The sequence below is a fragment of the Phalacrocorax carbo genome, chromosome 7 (assembly GCF_963921805.1).
Source record: "Phalacrocorax carbo chromosome 7, bPhaCar2.1, whole genome shotgun sequence".
NCBI lineage: Eukaryota > Metazoa > Chordata > Aves > Suliformes > Phalacrocoracidae > Phalacrocorax > Phalacrocorax carbo.
In genome coordinates this window covers 9,260,746-9,281,166 of record NC_087519.1, presented here as the reverse complement: position 1 = coordinate 9,281,166, position 20,421 = coordinate 9,260,746, and the positions used below count along the sequence as shown (strand labels likewise).

Here is a 20,421-nt window from a genome sequence, read left to right as displayed (position 1 = left end):
CCCCTGCCCTCTGCGAGCCCACCCCCCTCCCTGTCCCCGAAGGCACGAAGATAATTGGAACCGGACGGTTAGTAAAAATGCTGAGATCTAATTCGCTTTGCTTTGGTGCTTGGAAAAAACATTATTTTTTTTTTTTATATATACACAAAGATGGGTTTGTCTTTAATATAATTTTTGTTTCCTTATATGACAAAAAAGCAACAACAAGAAGAAGAAATTGACTCTGTTAATATAATTGTTCCGTTAAAAATCTCTCTTTTTCTTTCTCTCTTTCCCCCTTGGTCTCTCTTGCCCCGCTCTAATGGGTGGGTCTGTGCATGTCTTTGCCGTTGGGTCTCAACTGGCTCCTGGCGCTCCTCTTATATAGCCTGCGCTGGTAGTTGGAGGCTGTGGAAGACGGAGGAGAAGAAAAGGCACCTTGTTAGCAGGAGCCAGGACAGAGAGGCTGCTTGTCCTGTGCTGGCCACCCCAGCCCCTGGCTCCCTGGATAAACACAGGCAGCCGCAGGCAGCGTTGCCTGGTGAGCGGCTGTGTGTGCCCCGGCGCCAGGCTTCTTGCCCGCACACAATCGGCCCTTCTTTCACCCCCGCAGCTGAGGTTTGCTTTACCCAGGGGTGAAGGTGCCCAGGTGCCTCCCTGGAGCCTGGGCAGGAGCATCCTCTCTGCGGATGCTCATCCCATCCCTTCCCTGTGCCTAGCTAGGAGGGGCAGCTCTGCTAATGGGATGGGCACAGGGACGGCTTCCTGTCTGCCCCACTGCCCCGCCAGTCCCTCCCTGACTGCTGGGACAGAGAGGGAAATCTCCATCAGCAGTGGGATGTGCTCAGGGCACAGGAGGGGAAACAGCCCTGCCTGGCTGGCAGGGACAAGGTTTCTGCCTGATGTTTGCTGCCAGTTTCCCTCAAAGTTGGCACCGTTCTGGTGCGCTAATTGCAGGAGGGTTTTGCTGGAAGCAGCAAAAGCTGATTTGGAACAGCCCAGGTCAATGACAGTCTGTGCTGGGAGCAGCCTGCAGCTCTCCAAGTCTGCGGCAGAGCCAAGGGAGTCAGCGGCTTGGTCCACACCACGCAGTCACCCTCAGACACCTCCTCCATCCCCTCCTTCCACCTCCTTCCTGGAGCGGAGGTTTGTCCCTTAAGCGTGTATCGACTTTCCCTGGCTGTGGGACTGTTGCTTTAGCTGGAATTGCCCAGCTGGACTAGGACCTGGCAAGGAGGCCACTGGACAGATGTGATTTGGCTGAGGCTGACAAAATTACTGGGAAGCTGCAGGCGAGCAGGGCTGGAACAGGGGCGTAGACAGGCCTGGGAGTGGGCTGGGACGCCAGTGGAAGAGGGCTGGCTGCCGTCAGCTGGAGGCCTGACTGGAGAAGGGTCAGGAGCCCAGCCCTGTCTCTTGGCCTTTGGCTCAGCAGGGCTCCTGCCCACTTCCAGGGCAGGGGAATGCCAGGGAGGACTAGGTGGGGGCATAGCTGCCTGCTCCTATTCTCTGCTGATGCAGGTGGTGCCAAAACTTACCCTTTCAGAGATGTTTCTTTTTCTTTCCTTTCTTTAGCAAGCTGTTGCCCTTTCCTGGCTCCAGAGCTGCCCCTGCCCTGCCTAGGGGGAGCAACCTCCAGGGCAGGAATTGCCCAGGCTGTCCCTCCAGCCAGCCCCTGAGGTCCACACCTGCCCAGAAGATGCCACCTCCCACTGTCCCATCACAGGGGAGCTTTCAACAAGTCAGGGGGACCATGAGGTCCCCTTCTGCCTGGCTTGGAGCTAACCTGCACCCTAAGGCAACACCCCCCTCATTCCCAGCTCCTTCTCCCAGCTGCAGGGACGCATCATCCTTATCCCGAAGGTGAAGGGGCCAAGACGTACGGTTTATGCAAGATATCCGCGGCTCCTCCCACTGCCCGTTGGGCTGGCACCGAATCGTGGGCACGTGGCGCTGGATGTAGCCTTGGTTGCACTGGTACCGCACCATGGAGTTTATTTCATAGCGGTCCTTCTTCCTACCAAAGGTCCTGGCGTTATCTACCACGGGGGGGTCCCCGCAGGCCACTGCAGGAGATGGGCAGAGACGTGGAGAGTGTAAGGAGTCCTGTCTGGCTGAGCAGGCAGCTCACACCCAGGCAGCTCCCGCCTGCCTATCACAGGCTGGGCACGCACAACCTCGTCACTCTGCTTCTCCTGCACCCCGTCCCATGGGGTCTCTTTGTGCTGGAGAGAGGGAATGTGCAGTGGCTGCTTGAAAGACAGCTACTTCTAGGGTAGAAAGAGGCAGCCATATCCACAGCCACCCCTTCCCAGCCCTGAGACGCAGTGGGAGCAATGCCCTCCCCTGTTATTCCCCTCTTGGAAAAACATCTGGAAGGTGCCTGGGTCCTATCTGGCCAGGTGCCATCACCTGAGTCTGCTGGACTTTTTTTGCTACATTCACAGAAGGATCATTTCTTTGTTTGGGGGAGCGGATGACACACACATGACAAAAGATGGGGGGACAGAGGCAATACAAAAAAGGGACAGTTGATTAAAAAGTTCATAAAACCTTAAATCCCTTTCAGATTGCCTCTGTTCACAAAATTTAGGGGTAGAGAATATGGAAATTCTGTGATGGGCCTTGAAATTAAGCAGTGGTCTGTCTCAGGGTTCCATTCCTGCCTCTCGGATATTCAGTGAGAGCTGGGCATTACAACAGCCACTCATGTCCATGGGAGGGCATGGACCTGGTGTGTGTGGGTGACGCTGCAGTCAGGGCACAGCTCTGCGTGGGGACATGAAACCCTGGCCATAGCTCCAGCCCCACAGCCGCTGCCTAAGCCCCCCATCCTTGCCAGCGCAGTGCAGGGTGCTCACCTGTTCCTTTCTTGCAGGTGAAGGGGAGATGATAGTTGCAGGGAACGTCGTTCCATTCGCCTTGCTCGTGCCAGATCATCACAACGCAGTCCTCACCCGCCGCAAAGAAGTTATCGGGTTGGTTGGGCCTCCAGTTCTCAAATTGCTGCCAAGATGGGAAAGCCCTTTACCTAAGGCTGAGCCCTCTCTCCTATTCCCTCCTTCATCCCTGCTGCTGCCTCCCCTATGCATGTCACCAGCAGAGAGCACATGTTGCCAGCACTGCTACTACAGCGGTTATTTCTATCGTGATGGTGACCAGGAGCTGAACTGAACAGCTTTACTTGGCTTGGAAAAACCATGAGCCCTACAAAGTATAGGGCTGCCTCTACTCAATGCCCAGCCCAAGCACTCAGTATGTAACTCATAGGGCTCCTCCCACCCAAGAGGAACCTCTTCCCCTCCACCAAAAGCCAGCGCCTGCCCACACCCCAGGCTGCAGGCTCACCAGGGAGTGCCCGTCGGACCAACGGAAGTCGTTCTCCACAGCTCTGTCGCTGAGGCCGATCCACTGGTAGTCCTGTGCGTGGCCTGGAAGAGGCAGAGGGGGAGAGAAGAGTGGGTCATAGTTCCTCTACACCTTGTTGGAAACATTTCTTTGCCATCTCAGCTGCCTCTGGCCCTGGAGCCTTTGGGTCATTTGGCTCCTTCCCAGTCACTACCCCCTGATGTCCTTTATTCCCTGCATCATGTTTGCCCATCTTACTCCACACTCAGCATGCCATGAGCATGGATCCACCCACATTGGCATGGGTCAGAGCACTTGTTGCAGCAAGTGAACAACTCGTGAACAAGCTACATCAGCAATGTGGTAAGAGCAAAGATCTGTCCTAGCTGAGAAAGGGCCCTCCTCTGTCTCATGGCTGGATGGTTCTTCCTCTTCCACATAAGGGTGAGACCTTATTAGGAAATATCTGAGTGCCAGTGGGGGAACCTTTGGTTATTACATCATTTTGGAGAAATCTGCCCATAGACTCAGAGTCCAATGGATCAACCCTTGCCCAGTCTCAGCGTGCCCCCGGCACTCACTGTTCACAAATTCTTGCTCTTCTGGGGTGATGATACTGCTCAGGTGGGCTTGATGTTGTCGGCATCTGGTCTCTGCATTCATCCAAGTCTCCCTCTCTTCAAAATGCCTGTAGCAGTGGCCCTGGAACTTGATCCAGCCTTCCTCACAGTTTTCCAGGTCTGAAACACACAAAGGAGGGATGAAAAAGAGTTGGTGCATGGGTCTGGAAGGGTTCCAACTCACCTTTTAGCAGCTCATGCTCTCATGACATGGAACAGCACGTAGTCACTTCCACTAAAAAGCAAACCTTGACACTGTTGCCTATGGGAAATCCCATGGAAAATGATCAGAATGCATCCAAGACATACTCAGAGAGGAAAGCCTTTGTTGAATACCCTGTGTTTGCAGTAACGTGACCAGTGCTACTAGAAAGCTTGAGTGATACAAACTTACTCCTGAGCAATTCAATCCCTGTGTCAAGCTCCTGGACTCTGTTTTTGAGGAACTGACCAAGCAAGAACACCTCTCTTCCCACTTGCGCTGGCCTGCAGAGCCTTCTTGCTTTGGAAAGAACTCCAAAACCTGAATCCAGATGCCCAGTATCAACACCTATGTGTTGAAAAGGAAAGAGGGGAGGAGAGCCCAGGTTCAGGTGGTTGCATCTCTTTGTGTGGTTCTGGGGCTCTGGGGCAAAAGCAAGACTACAGAGGTGGGAGAAAAGAGACAGGGGCAGGAACTTACCATGGTGGAGAGAAAAAAAGAAATCTAAAGGAAGAAACTTAGAAGCTGCTAGAAAAGTACAAAAATTTCTCACCTTTTCAGAACATCTTTTACCATCTGAGAAACACTGAAGAATTTAACATATTAATATAAAAAAAATGAAACCACAGACAGGGGAGAGCAGAGGCAAATGGAGAAACCATCAGAAAAGACCTTCAGCAGCTCCCATGCAATGCAACACCACACATCTGCTCCATGTGACTGAAGGAAACAGAAAACGAAATGTATTTAACCTCAGCCTTTCAAATGAATGATCTACCACCCTTTCTCAGGCACTTGCTGCTCTTGGAGTGGTAGGCTTTCTTGAGTCCTCATGGCTCTCTCCCTCTCTCTAGTGAGGTTTTCTGTACTCAGTTTTTTTCTTCTGTTGTTAAACTTGGCAGGTCAAAGCATTTGTCACCTTCAATCACACTAATTTCTCCTAATCCACCCATCTGGTGTTCTTCCAACTGGAGATTGCAGACTCTTCACAGATGTTGGAAGGGTTGCTAGTTGAGGCATTAAAAACATTTTCTTCCTTCTTCAACAGCTCAAATGGATTATCTGAAGTAGCTGAAGCAGATCGCTTGCACAAGGTGAGCAGAGAACACCCTCCATCTTTTGAGATTTAAGACTCTTTTCCAGCAGTTTGAACACCACTCCTTGTCATCACAGCCTGGGGTGGGACAGCGCATGGCACAGAACCTCGGCCAGGTATTTCCTAGGAGAAAAGGCACTCTTTCCTACATAACCGTTGCTTATGGGTCAATATGACAGCAATCGTCTTGGAAAAGAACAATGAAAATCTTGTTCTCTGGTAGGGACACTGTCGTGGTGTAAAGGACTGGCTGTGTGCACAGATGGCAGAGCTCACCTAAGGTGTCCTGCTATTCTTGGAGACCAATAGATGTTATAGAAAGGAAGGTTTCCTCACAGTAATAATGACGATTTACATTCACCACTGAATTTGGGGCATTTGCTTCCTCTTGCATCAACCAGGCTATGGCCCTCAGGCATCATGAGCCCATAAATCACAGAAGAGCGGAAATTAAGCCTGGCTTGGACCAAACAAGATTGTAAGAAGCCACAGGGTAGAAAGTCTCTTGTTCTGTCACAGGGATCTTCAGCAAGAGGTAGCAGGGATGGGTAAATCAGGGGCTGATTAGGTTGCATTCGGAAAGTGATGTTAAGACAGATGGCCCAATGGTCCTGAGTCGCCTTCTTATGGTCTGCTCCATATGTTCATATTGGAAGCAGAAAGAGAGATGCAAAGAAAGGGGAGGAGAAAATCTAATATACAGCACTGTTACTCATGCCAAGGTGAAGAAGACACTGCAACATTATTCCTCTTTTGTTTGAGCAAGGCAAGAGAGCTTCCCCTCAGCTAAGCTGATAAAAGTTTGGACTTTCATCAGCTTCAAGAAAAAAAAATCCTTTTTCTTCTTTCCTTGTAGAAACAAAAAGAAGTATTAGTGTGGGTCATAGTACCTAATTTTGATGGAAAAATAGGTCACCACATTTTTTCAAAGATATACATTCCCTGCTGATTTTGCCAGAGGAAGCCACATTGAAGAGATGACAAAAATGTCGTGCTGTGTCAAATCGGTCGTGATTCCTGGAGTGAACGAGGCTTCTCTCAGCTGCATCTTCACAGAGAGAAACACAATCATTTTTCATGGCTCAGTTGAAGCATCCTTCCATGAAATTCCAGTCTAGCAGAGAAAGTTTGCCTGGGGTGAAGATGTACTCAGATATTTCCGTACTGTTACAGATGAACAGAAAGACCCTTGACCCAAAGAGGCAGTGACTTCTGTGATCAACACCATTACAATCTATATGGAGCTTCACTAGAGAAACTTACCAAAAAAGAGAAAGCTAAAGAAGACACCAGAAGCTCCTAATCAGGAATCTTAGAGGACATGGTGCTGTGATGAACAAAGTAATCAAAATACATCAGCAAAAGTCTCAAAGCTTTTCCCTAGTGTATTTTAAGCTGCTGTTAGATGTTAGATTACTGAGATGAGGGCAGGACTCATGGGAGCACTCGGGATCAGCTTTTTTTGGGGATAGGGTGTGAATGAAGTAGTGCAGCAGTTAGTAGGATTAGCTGAAGCCAGGTAGGCCGTACCGATCTCACACAGGTCCCCTCCGTAGCTGGGAAGGCATAAGCATTTGAAAGAGTCGATGCCATCAACGCAGGTAGCTCCATTCAGACAGGGGCTTGAGTGGCACTCATCAGTGTCTGCAAGAAATCAAGGGCTTCCATTAGGGGTCTGAGCAGACAACTCCTCCAACAGGAGAACTTGTTTCCTTGTTTGTTTAGGAGGGAATATCAGTTGTTTTAGGGGAACCTGGGAGTTGCTAGGGTCTTATTGTAAAACATACTGTCACTGCTGCTGCTGGAAGGATGAAGGCAAGAGACCCAACCCACCCTACAAGGAAGGCATTGGTTTTCTTTCACTTGATGGCTGAACACTGCTCTGAAGATATCAGTACAAGCTCAACATGATGTATCCAATACACAGCACATAGTATCTCTGACAGCTGTGGTAATTCTTCCTTGTCCAGTGTCTCTGCCTGATGGATCAAACATGCAAACTTGTGTCTGTGTCTCCACCAGCTATGGGTCTACAAGGAAGAACGTGGGATTCTCATAAGTGATGGAAACATCCTGACATAGATCTCTAGCTCCTAACTGGCCTTCCTGGGGCCAGCACTCGCTACTAGTTTCTTCCTAACTATAATTCAGACGAAGTCTTGGAGCAAGAAATTTCTTCTCAGTGAAGATGAAGAAAGTGCAGCAAAGAAAATAAGTGGGTTCAAAGGTGATTTAGACACTCTCAGGATTTTCCCTTTGAGGATCTTAGGCCTGGCTATGGGTGCCTCTTCCTTGGTGAAGAATACTGGAATGCAGTGCCATTTTCTCCAGATCTGTCTGAACCCACTATGCTCTCTCTTGCTTGTGATGTGGATGGAAGAAGTTGTATGTCTTTTCCAGCTGTTGATTCCCTCTTGGTGGAGGAAACTACTCATAGTTTCCCACCTAGAGCAGCCCTTAAGATTCTTTCTGCTTTTCTGGAGGTGAAAAGAGAAGTCGGTATTGAAAGAGTTTGGCCCCCAACTCCCCAATGTTTTTCAACTTGCTAATTAGCACAAGCCTGGGTAGCACTTCCATCCCCTGTCATCTTGGGGCAGAAGGAAGGAAGCATGGATGCTCTGAAGAAGGCCAGTAGATAGTCTGTATCTATATATTGTAAAATCTAACTTGTGCTGGAAGTAAAATCTCTTCTTCCAGTATCTCTTTAAACTGAGCCTTAATCCTTCTTATTGAGCTTTGGAATCAGAAGAAGAATCATTCAGAATGGAAAGGTTTCAGAGACGTTCAACTCAAGAGGAATAAGACTAAGGAAGAAAGTGGGAGCACGTCCATGCAGGTTAGGTTAAATGATGCCTGGTTAGATCCGCATGTGAAATGTTTCTCTCTTTCCTGCTCAGAAGAAACGGAAGGTTTTAAAAGTGCTGACTAAGACTCCATGCTCTTCTTGTGGGTGAGAGGGGTTAGTGAGGAAACATTCAAATATGATAAAAATACTGGCTATGGAAATAGCAGAGCAGAGCAGAGCAGTGACTCCTCAAGGTCTGTTCTCATCTTCTGATTGGGGTATATTTGGTCAGACACTGTCTCCCTGCAGAACCGTGGCCCAGCTCATTGCCAATGTCTGATATGTCAACTAAAAGTCGACATGTTCTGTAACAAGCCTAAGTGATGGAAGAAAATCTTGCTGACCTTGGACAGTAAATCGGTTTGTGCTTTGGAGCATGAAGTTTGTTATCTTTATTCTAGGCTGTATCATTGTGAGCAATGCAATTATTCCTCAGATGGCTGATAGACCCCTTACACCAGTTTTGCAGTTAGTTGTTCACTGATAGAAGGATTTTTTTTTCTTCTCTAAATCGCCCTTCTAAATACTTATTAATGCTTTCTGGATTTCTTTGTTCACTGCAACGTGAAGAGAATTGGAGTTCCTTTTTCCATGACACCAATAAATACTTTCCAGAACAAAATGGGGGTCATGGGCCTTACAGAAGTGAAGAGTTGAACTTGACTGGCTATTGCTTATTAGTCACACTTGGAGTTCCTAGAACACAGAGAGTGTAAGGGAAAATGAGGCATCCTGAGGGATGATTACAACTCTAGAGGTCCCTTGGGCTTCCCAAAAGCAGTAGCAGCAGAAGTTCTTGTTATTCCAGTGGGATCCAGCTGAACCAGTAAGGAAAGGCTCTTCTTTGTCTGCTAGGCTCCATGAAGGGGAAAGCATGCTGCAGAAGTGGGAACAAAGCACACATGAGAGCTAAAGCAGAATGTTTTGCAGGGAATAATGAGTCTTCAGCCATCTTCGGCCACATGGACTAAAACCTGGCACATCCAAGATCTCTTCTGAGACCCAGTGAGAGTTGCCATCCCTGGTCTTGGAGGAGGAGGGAGCAGGCACACATTCATCACCACAAATTTCCAGCTGGGGAATAACACTGGAACAGAATTTCTTTTACAGATATTGTATATAATATGATTGCAAATTTTATATATGCTGTAAAAACAAATCTCTGCATATAACATATCCTTCTCTCCACACATATACATATATATTTTTATATATGACACATAGAAAAAGGTTGTGTGTAGTTGTAGGTAGTATTGGGAAAACAGACAACAAATACAAGTGAGGCACAGTCTGGTTCCCCCCACCCCAGAAGTGTGCTGCAAATGGCTGGAAGGAAGAAGTTTTAAGCACATGGTGATCATAAATACCAAACTCCCCTTTCAGTCCGTTGGTCTGTTGGGGCAGTGACCCTATCTCCATCTGGATGTAGAACCACCTCACCGAGTTGATATCAGGAAACTCAAAACATATCAGCTGGGTTAGAAGAAGCACTGCTGGTTCTGGTTCTCCCAGAAAATCTAGGTCCTGGAGGTCTTTTCGAAAAGTAAGCTGTAGATGGTAAAATTGGCAGTGATGTTGTTTCTGGAAACCCTGGCAAGCTGTTTTGTGGGTGTTTCTAGGATTTCACATCAAAGCCATAGGATTTACAGGAGGTGAGAACTCCTGTATAATAAACATCCCATCTATCATGAAATGCTTGGCTATTTTCTTCATAACCTTTTATATACCATAAATGTGTGCACTTCCACAGACTTCAGAGCTAGATGAGGATAGTAAATCACTGTATACCTCTTTAACCAGCTGAAAAGCCGCCAGCATGCGAGGTGTGCCAGCTCTGCTCAGCCAGAAGAGAGCCCCCACTTCCACAACACAGGATGCCGGGTACCTTGACATCCAAGGATCTTACTCAGACACGAGCTATTTATGTGCTCGGGTGAGAAGTCATTCAAAAAATCAGCTCTGCTTTGAGATGCAGCTCAAGTGCTTATCAACCGACAAGAAGACAAGACTACTGCTATTATTACCCAGTGCTAACAAAGGACAAGCAACGTGGCATGGGATGCAGAACAGAGGCAGCCCTTGCTTTCAAGAGCTTCAGTTCTGAAACAAAGATGGGAGAAAATGCCCTGTGATGCCAAGAATAGGAAGCCCATTTAGAACATATTATTGACTCACTTCTTGAGGATAACACAAAATTAGCAGCTCTTTGGAAGACGTTTTGTACTGCAGTTAATTTCACCCAGAAGCTGCAAAAGATTATTCAAATCTATTGTCACAACAGTTTCTATTTTTTGCTACTAACAGGACCCAAGGTCTAACTGCTAGATTTAAAAGAACCAAACAAATAATTAAAACAAAATATCCAATGTAAACAGGGTCTTGCATCTGGAAGATGTAAACTGTTGGCTGGAGGAAGCAAGGGGAGTTACATAGCTACAATGCAAACTTCAAATTTGTTTCACCATTTTCTTCCTAAGAATCCTTTTACATTGCCAGATACATACTATATTTAGTCAGAACTATTTTCTTTTGGTGTAACTAAACGCAACGTAGGTATTCTCCCAATGACTTTGAAAGCAATTTGCTGTACTAGGTCATGGAAACTGGAAAGAGAAATCCTTTAGAAATGAAAGAGAAATAGATTGGTCCTGGTTTTGCTCAGAAGGCAAATGGCAGGCAAAAGTGAACACACAGTGTCAGTGGTGAGAAGGAAATGCTTTTAAAATCCTTCATCCCAAGCTAAGAAGACAATACTAGAAACAGTGCTAATACTTTTTAGAACAATAAAATCTATGCATTTCTTTCAATGGCAGCCTGTATAGAAGATGAGCAAGAATACCCATTATACAAAATCAGCTTTGTGCTTAAAACATCTACTAAGGAGAAGCAGCTTGTGAACAGAGGGGGTGCTGTCACCTAAACCCTGGACAAACTGTATAGTTTTCCTGAAGCTGTAAGTAAGTGTTTTAGAAATGTACCCTAGGATTTAAACTCCTGTTTTTGTTCTGCAGAGAGGGAAAGGTAATGCATTTTCAGGATGTCCAACAGTCCCTGTTGTGCCCCTCACCCTTTCTTTATAGGCCTCCTTGTAAGTGCAACTATTCAAACAGGGACTCAGAGACCAGCTAGATAATTATATTCTAGAGACTGAGGAAAAAAAAATCCAGGTACAAATTAAATTTGCTTTTCAGAGACTCCTGAACTGCCGATCTGTAGCTCAAACAGCAAAGAAAAACATTGGAGCAATTGTTGGGTGACTCCTACAAGAAAAGAACAGGAGGAGTTGTGGAAAACAGTTCTCTCACATATTAAGTAAAATGTTAGCATTGAACATCACATAGCCAGTTAGTGACTTACGACGAGTAATTAAAATAATTAACTACAATAATTAAATCAAAATGTCCATGGAGCAGAAGGGGCAGATATTGCTACAGCCTTAAAAAGCTATATTCATCTAGGGAACAGCAAGTTTGCAGGAGAACCTGTTGATCTGCTGGGACCTTTGATTTGTCCAACACTCTCATGGAAGAGCTCAGGAAATTTGGACATCTCTGCCTCTAGAATAGTGTGTGTAGAAATCAACTGACATGTATATAACACTAGTCCAGGGCCGTAGGTTGCCTCTTCAGAGAAAGTTTTTAATTAAACTAATAAACTTCTGATGCAAAATAGACAGTATATCTAGGAGACATCAGATCCTCTGGTCAGCCACAAATGGTCTGTGCTTTTCCTTGTCTCTTAGCCAGGACTGGTACCTCCATCTTGAGAGCATACTCTTAATTCCACATTAGGTAAAACATTATGAATCAAGTGAATGTTTTCTAGACTTGATCTTCTCTGGACCAATATAGCTCTATCCCTTGGACTTCCAAAGTGTGAAGAATGAGGAAAGCCCACCAAGATCTTTCCTCACTTGGATTCTAACCTTCTGCTGTGTTGGGCCCATAGGCAGCAGAATTCCTCAACTTGTTTCACCAAAGGCAAGCAAAGCTTAACATAAATAGCTGCCATATTGGCACATTTATCTTTTTTCCCCCAACTTGAGTGACATTTTTAAGTCATCAACTGGTCAGAGTGCTCCAAACCACAGCCTTTCACTGAAGCGCCGGCATGCTTTTTCAGTGAATAATTACTTGTCTTCAAATGTTACCAGAAGTAAAAAGACTCGCTGAGTTGGCAAAACTTTGGATGAAGAAGCCAAGCCTATGGACAATTCTTCAAGCTTGTGGGGTGCCTGTCCTCACAGAGGAATCAAACTGCTGACTAAAGACATGTGCATGCGTAGCCTTCAATTTGGTTAAATACTAAAAAATACTGGCACTCCAAGCGTTAATATTTGGTCTTCTGTGCTTCTGACTCTGGCTTTTAGACAGAAGTAGAGGCTACAGCAGAGCAGAAAAATATCATTCTTCTTAAATCACCCCACTAAAAAGACTTCTGTTTCTAACTGTAACCCTTCAACTACAGGACAAGAGGGCAACAGCCACATGCCTCTAAGCTCCTTCTGTAAGCTGAATTAACTTCACCTGTGCTTTAATGTTAGTCAAAATTAATTGCACTTAATGAACATCCATTACATCCTACGAAGTCTGAGCATGGCACAAGGCCGATCTTTTTACAAGAGCTAAATCTCAAGATTGGGAAGTTTCAGGTAAAAAGGCAACCACAACATGGGAAATAGCATTTTGGGTTCCAGCCTATGGTTCTTCTTTGTAGACTTTCCGTGTTCACAATCCCCAGAGTACTGTAAAGAGTAATGACGCAAAACAGGAAATCTGCATTATTATTTCTCCTTTTTTTTTCTTCTTTTGTCATCACTTTGCTCTAATTCTCTAGAAGTTCACCTTGTTGCAGGGGTGTTGTAAGTTCATAGTCAATACACTTGCTTGCCACCTGGATGAGCTTCCTTCAGACTCTGACCAGGACTGCATTTAACCCTATAGGGACACTGTAGTAAATAATCTTACCAGTAAAAAGAGAATTTTTACCCTAGAATATCTTCCTTGGTGGAAGCACCAGCCATGCACATGTACTGAAGCCCATGTAGCTTATAAAGAGCATACAATTAAACTTCATGCAGTCATCGCTTACCTTTCCCTGTCACCTGCTAAGAAACCCCAGCTGCTACATCGTCATCTCTGTGACTTGCAAATACAGAACACATTCTGATTTCAGAACATTTTTCAAGCTTCTTCACACATGAGCTGCTGAACACATGGTTTTCTTTCAAAATACTTCACAAGAATGTTGGCTAACAAATGCTCCAAAGAATCTGGCAATCGCCTTGTGGGTAATTTATAAAAAGAAAAAACCGTGAAATAAAACCATACTTTGGGGCCAATATTTATTTTAATTTTTTTAAAAAACTGAGCCTCACTGGCTAGTTTCCTTCCTTCCCCTCAACCCTGCCTTTGCTATCTTGTTTTTGTCTCCAGGCTTGGGCATGGCAGTGGGCATGGCCCAAAAGCAGATCCCATTAGGTGCGCAAGGAGGTCTTTTGGGTGCGTAACCCCTGGAGCACCCTGCCAAGCCCTGGATGCTGTGCCAGGCTGGACCAGTGCTGTGGGAACGACTGCGCTGACTTGTCCTCACCCACTCCTGCAGCACCTGCTGTGCAGCTGCTCAGCAGAGACAGACAGGACCTCACTGAACAAAGGTTTGTGATTACCTGTTTTCTCAGAGAGAGAGAAGTGACGCAGAGGGAAATGCAGTGACTCATTTGAAACACTTTGGGGATGGAAATGATGTTAGAAACCAGGCTGAGCTTCACAAAGCCCTGCACTTACAGACCCTTACTGAGTCCAAAGCTACCTACATTGAATGGTGTAAATTAACCAAAAAGAAGCAGTTCAGGAGGTAATGTGGGAAGGGGGTGGAATTAATATTACTTTTGCTAGAAGGAACTCAGCAAATCTCTTTGCACATACATTTTGTACCATACTTAAGCAACATGTCCTACATGAATGTGTGGCCCATTGAGGACTGAGCATATGTATGACCTTCATAAAGCAGCACAAGCATTGATAGTTTTGCAATGGGACCTGTCCCCAGGAGCCACCAAAGTGAAACCAAGCCATGGCCAGGGATGTTGTGGAATATCCTGTGTTAACGTGACTGGGCTCCTTCTTTGGCCAAGAAGCAGCCATGAGAAAGCACAACAGTGTCCCATTTCATTTTCTTTGCATTGCAGTATCCTAATGCCTCCATGGCAAGTGAATACTGCTCATCATAAAGCTAGCAAAGTGTCTTCACCATAAATGATTACTCAGATTTAAATATTGTATCTGTTACTGCTTGGCAGCAAGGGGTCCTACCAAAGGCAGAGAGGGAAAACACAACAAAAAGGGGCAGGGTGGAAGGAAGGGCATTTATCAGCAGAGCTGACAAAAGGTAGCAATGCTCTGAGCATCAGCTCACACATTTAGCCTGTTCTAGCTGCAGAGAGCAGCATAAGACACAGACCAGAGGGCACCCACACCCTGTGCCAAAGGGATTGGAGCAGTTTTCCCAATGCAAACATTGTGTTCAGCACAGATGATGCTGAGAGCAGAGATTTTTGTCCCCAGCTGGCTTGCTTTGCCTCTTACCCCTTGGCACTGCAAGGTCGCTGATGGCCAGCCTCCCACTGCAGAGCAAGTGCTATAAACACTCAGGGATATGGGCAGCAAGTCAACACATCATGGAAAGAGAAACAAAACAGGACAGACACTTGCAGCCTGTCTTATCCAGCTTCTCAGCTGCATCCACTAGCCAGGGTGGAAGTCTCTGGTGGGTGGAGCTGTCTTTGCTCTTGTTTCCACAAGAGCAGAAAAAATTTGTTGTTTTCTTTAGGTTATAGCAATGGCTAAGAGCAATTTCAGAGTGGGGGTGAATGCCCTAGCACTTCCCCAGCTATGTCACACTCAGGAGCCTCATCACAGTGACTGTCAATGACCATTCACAAAATACTAATTTCTGAGCCCTCACCTCTGGCAGCACAGAGGGGAGAGCTCACCTATGACCCAGTGATCACTTGGGTACCCCAGGGGGCACAAGGGAGGCCCCCAACATATTCCTGGCAGGTGCCAACTTCACCAGGCTGCTCACCATGGCTAGGGTGAGCCGTGTCCACCAGGAACAGCAATTCAGAAGAGTGAATGATGCATAGTGCTATGGTACAGCAGGGGAAGGCCAGATATGCATCTCCTGGTACTTCCCTTTAACTGGTCCTCTGCTGCTCTTCCCAGGGGCATGTAATTGCCATGGGCAGGCAGGAGGGAGGTCCAGGAGGCTCCTGGAGATATGGTTACGCCAGCTGGATAAGCATTACCTGCCCAAACGCAGACTATCAGTTGTTATGACAGAAGCTATTGAACACAACCTGTGGAAACCTCCACATATTTATGGCCTTCCACCACAGTAATATTTTGCTCAAGCCTGCTTCCGTGTTAATGTTCTCTGCTGTAGAAGCAGCAAAATGTGACAGCTATGCCTCCTCCCTCCCTTCCCCTCCATAACATGTTCCTTTCCGTATGAGAAGAAGACACGGTACCTTCTGTAGTGGGTCCTAATGTGTCTATTGCTTCTTGTGACGCTTGAGGCAGGACAGCAGTAGCGGTGGCCAGCAGATGGGGATTGTCTAGAACAACAGCTGTCTCTGTCTCTTGTCCTGACACTGCAGGCGGGGAAGACACTGTTTCAAGCTGAGCCTCTTCAGGGTTCATGGGTCCCTGTGTTGGTTCAACATCTGGAGTACTGGTACTAATTACAACGTCTGGGACAGAGGTTTCCCCTGAAATGCCCGTGATCGAGTGTGTCACAGCTCCAGATGTTGTGTCAGGAATTTCCTTCTCATGAGCACCAGAGAGCTCACCACTGGCCAAAGATGTGGCAGCTGTTTCGATGTTACCAGCAGGCAAAGCGGATGCTTCTCCAATGGTTTTGGGGACTGTGGATGTTTCTATGCTAATCTCAGGAAATGCAGATGTTTCACCCCAGGTTTCTTGATTTGTGGATGTTTCTATTTTAATTTCAGGAAATGCAGAGGTTTCCCCACTTACTTCTTGAACTGTGGATGTTTCTATGCTAATTTCAGGATAGACAGATGTTTCACCCCTGGCTTCTTGCCTTGTTGGTGTTTCTATGCTAATCTCAGGGAATGCAGATGTTTCCCCACTGACTTCACGGACTGTAGAAGTTTCTATGCTAATCTCAGGAAAGGCAGAGATTTCACCTCGGGCTTCTTGACTTGTGGATGTTTCTATTCGAATTTCAGGAAATGCAGATGTTTCCCCATTGAGTTCGTGGACTGTTGAAGTTTCTATGCTGATTTCGGGAAATGCAGATGTTTCCCCACTGGTTCCGTGGACTGTTGATGTTTCTATGCTAATTTCAGGATAGCCAGATGTTTCACCCCTGGCTTCTTGATTTGTGGATGTTTCTATTCTAATTTCAGGAAATGCAGATGTTTCTCCACTGATTTCGTGGACTGTTGAAGTTTCTATGCTAATTTCAGGAAATGCAGATGTTTCTATACCACTGATTTCGTGGACTGTTGAAGTTTCTATGCTAATTTCAGGAAAGGCAGAGGTTTCCCCACTGATTTCGTGGACCGTTGAAGTTTCTATGCTAATTTCAGGAAAGGCAGAGGTTTCCCCGCTGATTTCGTGGACCGTTGAAGTTTCTATGCTGATTTCGGGAAATGTAGATCCTTCCCCACTGGTTTCATGGACTGTTGATGTTTCTATGCTAATTTCAGGATAGCCAGATGTTTCACCCCTGGCTTCTTGATTTGTGGATGTTTCTATTCTAATTTCAGGAAATGCAGAACTATCACCACTGATTTCGTGGACTGTTGAAGTTTCTATGCTAATTTCAGGAAATGCAGATGTTTCCCCACTGATTTCGTGAACCGTTGAAGTTTCTATGCTGATTTCCGGGAATGCAGATCCTTCCCCACTGGTTTCATGGACTGTTGATGTTTCTATGCTAAGTTCAGGATAGCCAGATGTTTCACCCCTGGCTTCCTGACTTGTGAACGTTTCTATTCTAATTTCAGGAAATGCAGATGTTTCCCCACTAATTTCTTGTATTGTGGACGTTTCTGTGCTACTTTCAGGAAATGCAGAGGTTTCCCCGCTTACTTCTTGAACTGTGGATGTTCCTATGCTAAGTTCAGGAGAGCCAGATGTTTCACCCCTGGCTTCTTGACTTGTGGATGTTTCTCTGATAATTTCAGGAAATGCAGATGTTTCCCCACTGATTTCTTGAATTGTTGATGTTTCTGTGGTAAATTCAGGAAATGCAGATGTCTCTCCACTGATTTCATGAATAGTGGATGTTTCTACACTAGTTTCTGGAAATGTGGATGTTTCCCCACTAATTTCATAAGCTGTTGATGTTTCTATACCACTTTCTGGCAATGCAGGACTTTCCCCACTTAGTTCACCAGATGAAGAGGCCGCACCACTTGGCTCAAAACTGTAGGGAAATGTGACAGCTGTTTCCCCACCCAGTTCCTGCGATACTGTTGGTCTTGTCACAACTTCTACTAAATCAGAAGTAACTAAAGTGACTTCTGGAAGACCTGAGGCCTCCCCACTGATATCAGTCACTGCTGAAGATTGTCCACTTAGATCTGTGGCTCCAGAGATGTCTCCACTGATGTATGGGATCCCGGATGGCTGACCACTGAAGTCTCCTGTCCCTGAAGGAAACCCACTAGTCCCCACAGCTCCAGATCCTTCTCCAGATAGTCCTCTGTCTCCAGAAGGAAATCCACTGATTTCTATCATCTCAGATGGCCCTTCTCCCACCTCTTGTGCAACCGACATCTGTGTTACAACTTCTACCAAAGTGGTATCCACAAGAGAGACTGTGGGAAAGCCAGAGGCAAGTCCACTTTCCTCTCCAGACAGTAGACCACTGGTGACATCGACTCCAGAGACTTCTCCACTGCTGTCAATCACTCCACTTGGGTGTCCACTCATCTCGAGCACTCCAGAAACACTCCCACCAAAGTCTACATGCCCAGAAGGCTCACCACTGACATCTAAACTTCCAGACACTGTGCCTGATGAGTCTTCACCTCCTGAAGGCAATCCACTGATTTCCAAAATCTCTTTTGCTTCTGCTTCTGTAATTGAGGGGGTTGTAGTCACTTCCTCCAAACTGGCATCTACAAAGGTAATGCCTGAGGTCTCACCACTTCCATCGATACCAGAAGTAAGGCCACTTAGGTCCACCAGGCCACTGACCTCATGTGTTCCTGATGGTTCTCCACTGACATCCAGTCCTGAGGGCAACCCGCTGAGCTCAGGCCCTCCAGAGGGCTCCCCACTGAGCTCGGGCACCCCAGAGGGCTCCCCACTGAGCTCAAGCCCTCCAGAGGGCTCCCCACTGAGCTCGGGCACCCCAGAGGGCTCCCCACTGAGCTCAGGCCCTCCAGAGGGCTCCCCACTGAGCTCGGGCACCCCAGAGGGCTCCCCACTGAGCTCAAGCCCTCCAGAGGGCTCCCCACTGAGCTCAGGCACCCCAGAGGGCTCCCCACTGAGCTCGGGCCCTCCAGAGGGCTCCCCACTGAGCTCGGGCACCCCAGAGGGCTCCCCACTGAGCTCGGGCCCTCCAGAGGGCTCCCCACTGAGCTCGGGCACCCCAGAGGGCTCCCCACTGAGCTCGGGCACCCCAGAGGGCTCCCCACTGAGCTCGGGCCCTCCAGAGGGCTCCCCACGGAGCTCAGGTCCTGAGGGTAACCCTTGGGCTCTGCCACTGGTGTCCCACTCGGTAGATGGGAACCCTGAAAGATCTCCTTCACCGCTGACACTGATTGATCCTTTTCCTTCCTCCTGCCATCCTGGCACGGTTGTGACAACTTCCACCAATGTGGTATCCACAAGAGAGACCGTAGGAAAACCAGAGGTGAGTCCACTTTCCTCTCCAGATGACACACCAGTGACTAGCTCAGTGCCAGAGATTTCTCCACTAAATCCAGAAGGCAGCCCACTGCTTTCCACTCCAGGTGGCATTCCACTAATTTCTGGTATCCTTGAAGTAGACACCGATATATCTTCCTCTGCAGAAGTTAAGCCACTGATGTCAACAATGCCAGAAGGCACCCCACTCAGGTCCCCTGAGGGTAGCCCACTTTCTCCAGGTAGAAAGCCACTGGTATGCAGGTCTACTGATGGTAATCCACTTTCTCCAACCCCTGAGTGTTCTCCACTAAGTTCAAAAACTCCAGAAGTCAGTTCTTCACTTGTATCCGGGACTCCAGATATCCATCCGGATGCTGAAGATTCACCACTGACTTGATGTTCTCCAGATTCAGTCACGTACCCTGACACCTTGCTGATGGAAGCATCAGTACTTGTTTCCTCTGGTATTACAGTAGCTGGAGGAAAAGCAGATGGACTCACTGGAAAAGAAAGGGCAAACAGAGAGAGAGAGAAAAATAATTTACTAAATTGTTTTAAAGAAGCTTTTAACAATTTCCTCATCAATCTTATCCCCAAACTGATATCCTTGGGATAAAGGCACAAAGTGCTTGCAGACATCATTTGGTTCCTTCAAATTTGCTAATGAACATTATATCTTAAACAACTGTAAATTATATATCTCTGGGAAACTGACAGAATATATACTCTTCTGACACGGGACAATGGCAACAGTGACTCCAATTGCCAAGTGTTAAAATCAAGCTACTGCTTCCTCTGAGCTAACGTGGAAGAGAAAAATGTTGGTGCTGCTCTGACCATGCTGCAACTCTGTCCTCCCTGGAAGACATGGTCTGAGATCTGTTTCTAGTGTGCCTTCCCCATGCTGAGTCCACAACATCTTTTGTAAGGTGCTATGGCAATGCTGTGTGTGCTGGTCTGCAGGATGGCTGGTCATTTAGTTCAGTCCAAAGCAAAAGTTTAATAATATACACGTGTAGCTCCTCCTGTGGTACCTGTATGCACAGCCTTAGACCTTGCTAATATGGTGATAATTGTCTGGATTTAGAGGGAACCTCTTTCAGCAAAGACACAACCCATTTATTCTGGGAGTGTCCCAGCCCTACAACACCAGCCAAATGTGACCCAGGAGATAGGGAAGCTCTGACACACCTGAAAGCAGCGTCATATCTGTTGGAAAGACCTCTGTCCCCCAGGCTGTCTGATTCTCAGGTTGAGTGGCAAACTCCGTCTCCACGGTTGCCTCCTCCCCAGAGGGTACCCCTTCCACTCCAGGAATCACTTGGGTTGCCAGCACATCTTCTTCAAAGAATGAGGTGAACCCCTCCTCCTCCACAGGTGGCAGAGCTGGAACAAAAAGGTATTGGAGCGAGTTTCCAAAATTTCACAGTCCAAGATGC

General features: G+C 46.9%; 1 protein-coding gene across 1 annotated transcript in view; it reads right to left on the bottom strand.

The window, feature by feature from the left end:
- Window positions 1-11: 11 nt before the first annotated feature.
- Window positions 12-20,421, bottom strand: part of ACAN (aggrecan) — a 28,729-nt gene continuing 8,319 nt past the window's right edge. Inside the window, exons 10-18 of the mRNA XM_064455815.1 lie at window positions 20,174-20,368; window positions 18,722-19,482; window positions 15,622-18,502; window positions 6,776-6,889; window positions 3,909-4,067; window positions 3,328-3,410; window positions 2,841-2,985; window positions 1,863-2,045; window positions 12-387 (exon numbers count right to left, since the gene is read on the bottom strand). Of these exons, the coding sequence (XP_064311885.1) occupies window positions 299-387; window positions 1,863-2,045; window positions 2,841-2,985; window positions 3,328-3,410; window positions 3,909-4,067; window positions 6,776-6,889; window positions 15,622-18,502; window positions 18,722-19,482; window positions 20,174-20,368 (4,610 nt within the window). The 3' untranslated portion in view covers window positions 12-298. The remainder of the gene's footprint in view (window positions 388-1,862; window positions 2,046-2,840; window positions 2,986-3,327; window positions 3,411-3,908; window positions 4,068-6,775; window positions 6,890-15,621; window positions 18,503-18,721; window positions 19,483-20,173; window positions 20,369-20,421) is intronic.